General features: G+C 41.5%; 1 protein-coding gene across 1 annotated transcript; it reads left to right on the forward strand.

The window, feature by feature from the left end:
• The first annotated feature begins 2,525 nt into the window (after nt 1-2,525).
• Nucleotides 2,526-10,381, forward strand: gpr78b (G protein-coupled receptor 78b). Its single transcript, XM_004571196.5, has 3 exons — nt 2,526-3,778; nt 3,875-3,988; nt 6,970-10,381. Exons 1-3 carry the CDS (start codon nt 3,108-3,110, stop codon nt 7,205-7,207), a joined length of 1,023 nt encoding a protein of 340 aa, XP_004571253.1. The 5' UTR covers nt 2,526-3,107; the 3' UTR covers nt 7,208-10,381.
• Nucleotides 10,382-10,715: the final 334 nt, after the last annotated feature.

Raw genomic sequence — 10,715 nt, forward strand, 5'->3', positions numbered from 1 at the left:
TTTTATTAACACCAGTTTTTAAATTGTCAGGCAGTGAAATGTTCCAAAAGTTACATCCTTTGACATAACATTTAACCCTGTAAGCATTTATAAAATACTATAATTTATAACTAATCGCTTTATTAAACAGAGCACTGTCGTACTGAGGTTTAAGGAAACCCCCCTTGTACCTTGACATTAAGAAAGACTTATGGCTGTATATATAGCAAATGTTTCACTTACTAATGATTTAAAGCTCCACCTTCCAAAGTCATTAACATGAACAACTTCAGTGCGACCAAAATAACTAGCTAAAATGGATTATAACACTATCTGCATCCATTGAAAGGTTTGCGAACTGACAGAAGGCTGACAGAGGGGGAAGAACTCATTTTCTTAATTAAAGACCTATTGCTTCTGTGGCCGATTAGAAGTCAGTAGATCCAGGATTATTTAACTTTGAGTTACATACGTTATTAACAAGATTATTGCCAAATTAATAAAAGGATATAACCACATGGACTCCCGAGAGACAGCTGGTGTTTGATCTGCAAAGCAAGGGCATTTCAGTGAGTCTTTCCAAGTCGGTGGGAGAGTGGGACCAAAAACACAGCAGGTTTAAACAAAAATAAAAAACACAGTTTTCAGGCTCAGTTAGAGGTTTGATTGTGTGAAAATTGGTGCTGTATAAGAATTTACACATATCTTTATTTAGGATTTTTTAAAAAACAAATGACAAAAGTAAACGTTCATTTTTCTTATTCTGTGTAGCTTAACAGTCCACGGGTTGTGTAATCAAAATATATTTAAAATATATTTAAAGTGTCTAAAGTAAGTGCAGGCATTATGTGATGCATGACTATACTATACTATAAAGACACATCTCCTGGATGCACTGGTACACATCTTCAGTGATGTATCCTAGGGTCATCAGGTGTTTCGGGTCTCACAACATCATACACCCTCGCCCAGGGGACCCAGCCGGGGGTGATCAGGCCCCGACTTGCGTACCAGTAGCTACCCACGGATCAGCCCTCTTAATCCACAGCCACCTTGTGGCTTTCTCTGCCGCTTCACTCACAGCCTGGATGGCCCTCTTCTTGGCTGCCCCAGCCACGCCCAGCCGGCCTAGAACTTTGCAGAGTGATCGTCCTGCAAAGCCCCTACAACCCACTTCTATGGGCTCATAGAAAGTCTTCCAGCCCCTTCCCCTGCACTCTTGCACTAGTTCCTGGTACTTTCCTCGTTTCCTTTCATTAGCCTCCTCAATCCGCTCTTCCCAGGGCACTGTGAGTTCCAGCATGATCAGCTGTTTTGAGGCCTCAGAAATAATTATCAAGTCTGGCCGGAGTGATGTTTCTGCAATGTTCTGAGGAAACTTTAGTTGTTTACCCAGGTCAGCCTGTAGCTGCCAATCAGAGGCTGTGTGGAGAAGGCCAGTTGTCAAATGTGGGCGCCCCTGGGGTTTCTCTCCAGCCTTAATAAAAGAGATTGCCTTCCTCGTAGCATGATGATGCTTGCTGATGCTGATTGCTGAGGCAATCTTTTCAGCAACTACTCTGAGCACCTGGTCGTGCCGCCAACGATACCGACCATCGGCCAGGGCCCTTGGGCAGCTGCTAAGGAGGTGTTCTAGGGTCCCTCTTCCAGAGCACAGGGGACAGGCAGGTGTCTCGCTCTTTCCCCACAAATGGAGGTTTGCTGGGCTTGGCAGAGTGTCGTATACTGCCTGCACTAGGAATCGGATCCGGTGGAAGTCTGCCTGCATGATGTTTGCCCAGGTGACCTTGCGCTGCAAGGTGCTCTCCCACCTTGTCCATGCTCCCTGCCGCTTAAGGCCTACAGCTCTGCTTACTCGCTCCTCCTCCACACCTGCTCGGACCTCTTCCTGGAGTAGCTGGTGTCTCTCCTTTCCCTGTGCCCTGCTGACCTGGGCCTTTGGGATGTACCCCAAGCCTGCTCCCCCTTGATATTGTATGTATCATATGCATGACGGTACTATGTCTGATGATTAATATGTGTATATTTTCTCTCTTGAATTTTGCACCTATTGATGTTTTTAAGTACTTATGTACTGCTGGTTAGCTTGAGCTGTCATACAAACAAGTAACTATTTTAAAATTAATAGTATGGAATACAAAGTGCAATAACTGCATCTTATAACATAGAAAAGAAAACTTTGTACTATGGAGTAAAAGCAAAAAGCCGCATAACATGAACATATTAAACATATTAAGATAAAATTGTGTAAAGAAAAAGATGTTTTACTGTTACTGCAGCAATTCGTGGCAAATAATTGTATCTTCGTATATTTAAGTCAAATTTTAGGCTAAAATCCCGTTAAAAAGTGACATTCTAACAGTCCTTCCTTCAAACTATTTGTTTATTTTTGCATCTACAGAAAATATGACAGGCCAAATCTACGCGCGTAATAAATAATTCATATGAGCAAAAGGGGGGCGTGTGCACCTTGTGCCATTTGATGACGGCTGAGCCGTTTCCCATTATTCAGAAACACATGCCGGAGTTTATCTGCGCCCTTTGCCTCCACATCCACGCTGATTGGGAGCAAAGGGCGATCAGTGCAAAACTCGACGGTGAATAACTGAAGCGTGACGACTTGTGTTTGTGCTCAAGTTTGCTCAAGGTGAGCCGAACGAGGCATCGACAAAACATGTAGGAAACGAGGTGAAGCTTGGGTTCATTTTTTCTGTGAACAGGTTTTTGTTCAGTCATTCATCAACTTGCTTTTCTCGGTGCCCCACAGATCGCTCTCTGCCTGATGGCTGTTCCGTTCGCGTGTTGTTCAAACTGTCTTGGCTGCTGAAAGACGTGACCCCCGCGCATCGCAGAGCGCCACACGCGCACCTGTCGGATGTAAGTGGGAAGCGGTCGGTGAGCTTATAGAGCGAGAGGGGGAGAGAGAGATGGTGACTGCTGGGTTCAGCACGCTGGATAGCGCTCGAGGAATTTGGAAAGTACGGCGGCGGCGGCGCGCGGACGCACGAGGATCTAAGTGAAACGAGTGCGTGGAGCCGCCGGAGAGATGAGCGACCATGGTGGATTTGAAGTTCTCGTTTGCAACAACAGGCGCAGGTAACGTGCGAGTGGACTTTCTGGAGTGAGACATGGACTTTGCTGAAATCATTTTCGCTTTGTTCATCGTCGTGGTCGCGATCGTCTCGCTGTTGTCCAACTTGTTGGTGCTGCTATGTTTCGTCCACAGCACCGAGATACGCCGACAGGTGCCCGGTGTTTTCACCATGAACTTGTCTTTCTGCAACATACTCATCACTGTTTTGAACATGCCGGCCACTCTGGTGGGGATTATCAGAAAGCAGCAGCCCTTTGGAGATTGCGTTTGCCACACGGTGAGCTTTCTGGAGACTTTTCTCACCGCAAACACCATGCTGAGCATGGCGGCTCTCAGCATAGATCGGTGGATAGCGGTCGTCTTCCCGCTCAGTTACTCCACCAAAATGCGCTACAAGGACGCACTGATCATGGTGTGCTACTCCTGGCTGCACTCCTTTACCTTCTCCCTGACGGCGCTGCTCTTCTCCTGGGTCGACTACAGCGACGTTTACGCGTCCTGCACCTTGCAGCCGAGCGAGGAAGGCAGCGACAGGATTAAGTTTACAATCTTCACTATCGTTTTCCACGCCACCAGTTTCATTCTGTCCCTGCTCATCTTGTGTTTCACCTATTTGAAGGTGTTGAAGGTCGCTAGGTTTCACTGCAAGAGGATTGACATTATCACCATGCAGACTCTGTTCCTGCTAGTCGATATTCACCCAAGGTAGTTCACCTCGTGTATTGTGAGCATGATTTCTCCCGGTCTGTTTTGACAGTGGCCTTGTGGCAAAAAAGTCTAAATGTTCTTTGCTGTTTTCAGCGTGAAACAAAGATGCTTAGCAGAGCAAAAGAGGAGAAAGCAGAGAGCCACGAAGAAGATCAGCATCTTCATCGGCTCATTTATCATCTGCTTTGCTCCTTATGTAATCACAAGGTGAGTCAACTCATACATAATTCAACTTACTGCAAAACAACTGCTTAAGAAATAACTGACCCCACACATTTGTAAAATAATACATCTTCGACGGCATTTGACTAAGTAAAAAATACATTTAGCCAGCATGTTGAGATCTGCATCCACGCTGATCAGCTTTGCAGACCTGTTTTCTTCACATGCTAATGCAGTACAAACTCACAATGTCCGATCAGATACAAGCAAACAGTTTATTCCAAGCTGACAGCACACCGCTCATAATTTCAATGATCATTTCCTTAAACTGTGATATGGCTCATTAGCCACCTGTGCTGCGCTGTACATAAACATGGCAGGCTACTTCCAGTGAAAGACACGCATTAGAGTCTAGGACAATAGATACAGTTCAAAGAACCAAAGAGGCTCCCAGAGAAGCGTGGAAATGCTTTAGTGGGCCACAAATCGCCCAGATGCGGTGCTGATGATCCATCAATTTGACATTTGTGGTGTGCTCATATATGGAAGGGAAGAAGGAGGACAAATTAGCAAAGAGCAGCGTTTGAGGTGGAGTAACCCCCCACTGACCGTGCCTGCCCACAGGAAGTGTCTAGTGTGGCAGTTGGCACCTAAGCATCCAATTATGATAATTCATACGCATATTTTATCTTTTGTACTTGTAAAGTAGTCTTTGCCTCTGTGGTATTTTGATGGTCGTGTTTGATTTCACTGTTCCACATCCCCCCTGACCAGAAGAATACAGGAGACTGTGTTAGAAATGTGGAGAGGCGCTCAGCTGTGTGGTTTAAGTTGAAAAAGGCAAAACCCTACGCTGTGTTTCAAATACTTTAACTGATAGTATAGTAAGTAAGTAAATAAATAAATAAGAAAATGTAATCTCCACTGGACAGAAAAAACTTCTTTATTGGATAATTTGAAGCGCCTTAATAAAATCTACACAATATCTATGGTCATATGTAATGCCTTTAAAAATGATAATTTCTCCACCTTTTTTAATGTTTTGATTTGATGTTAACGTGGCACTGAAAATGCTTTAGCATTTAATTCAGTAACCAACATAAAGATGTGGAAACTATTTAAATATCTGTGCAGGTTCTCAGCAATCCGGGTCATAGTAGTCTAAGGAGCTTGAAAAGAAGGTGATGGGACTTGTTTAATTGAAGAAGATTCTTAGATGAGACCAGGCATCTTCTTTTTTAAGCTCCTTAGACAACTATATAACCCCTTTTTAAAAAAAAAAAAAAACATGTGTCAAATGAGACCATGTTTTGAAATCTATCTGTTCATTTTTAATTTGATGGGATCAATATGTTTAAAAAAAACATTAACTGGTGAGACAGGGACACGTCTGTCCCTGTGCTGCTTCAGAGTTTCTTCTACATGCTGAAGTTTTCAAATGTATTTTTTCACCTGCTCAGTAGAGTATCCTTGATCAAGTCTCTCCTGTGAGAGTTAAACCTCACAATTCCTTAAACACGATGAGAGTCTTCATGGCCTTTTTTGGGTATCTATCTATATTTTGCTTTTGTTTACTGGCCTCTTCAGCCAAAAAAGCTGAATTTTAGGTTATTAGAAAGTAAAATATAAAAATGCATTCAGTAGGAGGACAGCTTAACAACTGGAGCAATTGGAAGGTTATTCTTGGTATAATATGACAAATACGCCACAGTAAATAAGCCTACTGACGTTTTCTTTCTTTACTTAGGAAACTTAGTTCTATCAAAATTTATAGTAACATTAACATTTTGGCTTTTTTAAAAAAAACTTTAATCATAAAAATAAAGGGTGGTTGGTCTGCAGGGTAGCCAATCTATCATCAGGACCCCTTTACTGCAGAGTCATACTGTTAGATTACACACACAACACAATTTTGGTGTTGTCTTGGTGTTATAATAGGTTGCACTTTCCCTGAAAAGGACATTGTCTGTGTGGCAGCATATGTCACTTTGAAACTTGCATGCATTATTCAGCATTAGTGGGTCATCATAAATGTGCATAGTACTCATGTAGTGTGCACTAATGCACCTTCACACTGTCAGAGACGACAGCTTTTGAAGTGCGCTCTGATAACAGAAAGCAATGATCCTGTCATAGTTCTGAGACTTAAAGACACAAATATACATAAACTGAGGCTCAGTGGAAGGAGAGGGCTATTTATACACATGGGGTAAACAGGGACGTGGAAACAGCTGGATGAAATGAAACAGGTGAAAACAATCAAGACAACCAGAGGGAGGGAGTAAAGTTCAGATACAGGAGACATGTTTCAAAGAAAAAAGAAAGAAATAGCAAAAGCTCCAACCAAAAACAGGAACAAAAAATACAATAACAAAAAATCTGAATCGGACTTTACAGGGAAAATTCAAATCTAGATACTTTTACTAAGCAAACTGAAAACAGGGCCAAGGTCAGGGACCACAGCAGGTCTTCTTTAATCCAGAGGACACAGCATCTGTGATTTAAAAAAAAGTCAGATTTAATTGAAAGAAAACAAGAAAAATGATCAGTTTCATCAGCTAATATTTAGTCTGTGTGCTGTTCTTTAGTTAAAAATAGCTTTTGATTATTAGTTTTTGTTAACGTTTCACACAGCCTCCCAACTTTGGTCGAAATGGAGTTCTTTGTTTGGTTTGTTTTTCATTTAGGCATTTAAAAATCTGCCACACAGTTCCTTTTGATCATTAATAACACGAGTGGTCTGAACATAAAAATCCGAGGTGAAAAAATGATAAAAGATCTCCTTCTTTTGAAAGGGCAGAGTTATAAAAACAATTTCACCACGTTACACCTACCATTGCAAAAGAAAAAGAGCACACAATTGCATTTCCAAGCCTCTTTTATGATCATTATAGAGTACCTAACGTGTTAAAGGTTTTATGGTCAGTCTTACCTAATCATCTGACATGACATCAGGACAAATCTCTGAGCGGCACCTTCACTAAAATGCACTCTGTTTAGTCATGTTTCTCCTGATGCCCCTTCAGGTTGGCTGAGCTTCTCCCATTCGTGGACGTCAACCGCCACTGGGGAATCATCAGTAAGTGCCTGACATATAGCAAGGCTGCGTCTGACCCATTTGCCTACTCTCTCCTACGTCAGCAGTACAAGAAAGTCCTGGTCACCGTCGTCAACAGGCTACTCCGACGTGACCTGTACCCTTCGTCTGGCCATAACAGCTCTTTAGACACAGAGAACGACTACTGTCTCCAGAGGATCAGTTAATGGCAAATGCAGGACGTGACATATGCACACGCTACAGTGCAGGCCAAAAATAAAGGTTGCCTCTTGCAGAAAAAAAAGGTGGGTGGAGAGAAAAAAAGAACAGGAGAGAGAAAGAGAGGACAGGTTATTGTTAGAAAGAGAAAAGAGAGTCGAAAGATGGGACAAAGAAGTGGGTGGAAGGTGAAGAAGAGAGCAAAAAAAAAAAAACCATAAGGAAGACGGTGGGCGGACAGGAATGAAAAGGTGGCGATGTGGGGGAGGATGAATGGGCAAAAAGATAAAGAAGAGATGGGTAAGACGACAGATAGGGTGGAGACGTTGGGGAGTGACGGCAAACAAGGGATCTGTGATTCATCAGGAACAGCATTCCCCAGAAACCACACAGCCAGTCTATTTCACTGAATAAGTCATTGGCTCATCTAAAGCTGAGGGGACGCACAGCTGGAGATGAGGTCCCTTCTTCACTCTGAGCGACATGTAAAAGGTGGCCTTCCTCTACTCCAACAACTTTAGAATCATTTCAAACCTGTTCTTGCCCCACTTAACATCGCACACACGGAGGCTGGTGGTCGATAAGCAGCCGAGCGACGACGGGCAAAGAGGGAAAGACTTTTGTTGCTCCTGCTTCTGTATAATGTCCTGTCAGTGAATGGATGCAGACCTAAATGTGGAGGCTCAGCTGCTGCACATTATTGCCATGTTCTGTATTGACTGTGTTAGACTACTTTGCAGTGTCATGTCAGTCACTTAATATTGATGCACTTTGTCTAATTCTCTCAGAGATGCTATACCTAAAGGAGCCAAAGGCATTTGACATTTACACCCTAATCTTAAAGGATGAGTCTGGTGAGAGGCTTTATTCTTTGTTACTGTCACCAAAATCAATTAGTTGGTCGGTTTCTCAGTATTTTCCAACTTCCCAAGCATCCCTGTTCTTTGAATTTCTCAAGTATAGACAACAATTAATGTGCATGTTTAGACTATTTCCATTAATACACAGGTCAGTCTTTAAAAGCTTTATTTATTTATTTTTTAAAAATTGAAAGTTATATTTTGTATACATCACACGTACAATGAAATATGCCAAGGCTTTGTTTGTTTTAGTTTTTCTAATTACCGGTATGTTTTATAGCTCATGAAAATCACACATCCAGTACAACATTCACTAACGTCAATCATAGAATTATTTATGAAGGAGAGATGCCCGACTTTTTAAAAGTATGCAGAGGTGATCTGTGGCTCTGCTGAGGTTGTTATTGAAGCGGGGCAGGTGCAGGAAAAAGAAATCAGGATCTCCGTAAGGCTCGCCAGCAGATGAAAGCTTGATGTGCTCTGAAACCTCCTGGTAGATGCTCCTTTTACTTTGGACTTCATAAAACACAGTGGACCAACCGTTAATAACAGCAACCCAGTTCATCAAGGACTGCAGAAGCTTCACACTGGACTTTAAACACTCCGCTCCACTCTCCTCCAGGCACTAGGACTGAGACTTTCAAATAACATATAAAATTTTGGGACATTTCTTTCCCAGGTAAGATACTTCTGACATCTCTGGTTCAGAAGTGGCTTGATATTAGGAATCAAAGTGGTAAATGCTAATGGACTGGTTCTTGTACAGCACTATTCTACTCGACTTGAACACTCAAAGCTCTCTGATCTAACATGCCTAATTCAACCATTCACACCCATTCATACAAGCGCTTTTTTTCTACACCTAAGTGCTTTCTGTGTAACATTCACATACATTCACACTCTGATGGATACATTGGAGAGCAACTTGGGGTTCAGTATTTTGCCCAAGGATACTTGCACACTTGCACACAGACCAGAGCAGCCAAGGATCAAATCACTAACCTTCTGGCCACGACCAGCTGACATTTGCACGCGGTGGCCCTTGATGCCAAGTCACCAGCCTCAGTCCACTTCTTGTGAAGCTCTTGAATTCTTGAATCGACTTTTTGGCAGTCCTCTAAAGGCTACAATTATTCCTGTTGCTCATGCACTTATCCTACCACACGTTTCCCTTCAAGTCAACTGTCCATTAATATGCTTCAATTCAGCTCTCAGTGAAAACAGCCAGTCTTTTCAGTTGAGACTGTCGGTGGTTCACTCTGTTTATGGAGGGTGTTGGTGACATCTGGACAGTCGTCAAGTCAGCAGTCTTCCTGTTGATCGTGGTTACGAGGCCTTAAATAGACTCAGAGAAATACAGTATTTATGACGTGTGAATAGTAATTTACTCAAACTGAGAATGAAATCATAAGATAACGAGATACCGGATTTCTGATTTTCATGACCTATCATCAAAGTTACAGAAAAAAACTTGTCAGACATATTTCACATTGCATGCAATGAATACAATGAATGCAATGAATATTTCAAATAAATTGAAAATAAATGAACCTTTTCACAATATTGCAGCTGTCAGGACACACTTGTAGACGGCAGAAAGAAGATAAAAAACTACTTGACCACAAAACATCCATCACTGAATACTTGGCTTTCTTGGTTTTCCCAAATATTATGTTAGTGTGCATTTGAGTCATTATCTAATTAAATAAGCACCAGTCTGCAGGTTGAATGAAGCTAGGTTGTGTGGGCATATCACCAGTCCATAATTTTGGAATGCCATTTTAGCTTGGAGAGTTAATAAGAGGAGGGAGAACACTTTTTTATTTTATTTTCATTTTGTATATTTGTTGACAGTAAGAAAAAATATGGCAAATTACCAGATTTATACTTTTAAGTTAGAGTTTTTAACTGAATGTACCTGATCACCCACTTTTAACTGAAACGCGTTTGTATAATTGTGTTCTGTTTTGCCAGCTGACTGGAGAAGTCGTTTCTATGGATATTTACATAATGATATTACATATTTTGCACTGTACAGGAACAACTTTTTGTCTAGATAAATGGGGAGCAACGTGATGTAGCATAGGAGTGTTTTCAAAGTGCTTTAAAACACACTGCTCTGTGTTTGTGCCAGATTTAAATATGTGATTTTTTTTCCAGCTGTTCCACACAAGAACCAGAATAGCTGCTTCATTATAATAACAGTTATTATTATTACTAAAATAAAAATCTGGTTATTTGGATGTATTTTACTCACATGTATTTTTTCCTCCTGTGAGCCACTTGCTGTTCTTTGGCAGTGTGATTAGCTATTAGTGGAATATGTGCAATAATAAAAAGCTGTCAATTATAAAATACGAATATGAATGTTTTCACTGCAACGTTGCTGAACGTACACAAATGTCCTTTAATTACATCATATTTCATCTCCAGATTTGATTTGCCAGTTTTTATATTGAATTCAGCCCATGGACACGACAGGCCGGCACACTGAAAGACAAATAGCATGTCTTTTATTTAAATTTGGACTCATTAATTTCAGATTTTACAGTCTTAAATAAATAAAGAATAAACAGATGCATTTGAAAAGGCTTACACGGGGAAGTTATTCTCTGAATAATAAAAAGCTTTCCGGGTCGCACCTGTTTCTGCCTCA

The sequence above is a fragment of the Maylandia zebra genome, linkage group LG3 (assembly GCF_041146795.1).
Source record: "Maylandia zebra isolate NMK-2024a linkage group LG3, Mzebra_GT3a, whole genome shotgun sequence".
NCBI lineage: Eukaryota > Metazoa > Chordata > Actinopteri > Cichliformes > Cichlidae > Maylandia > Maylandia zebra.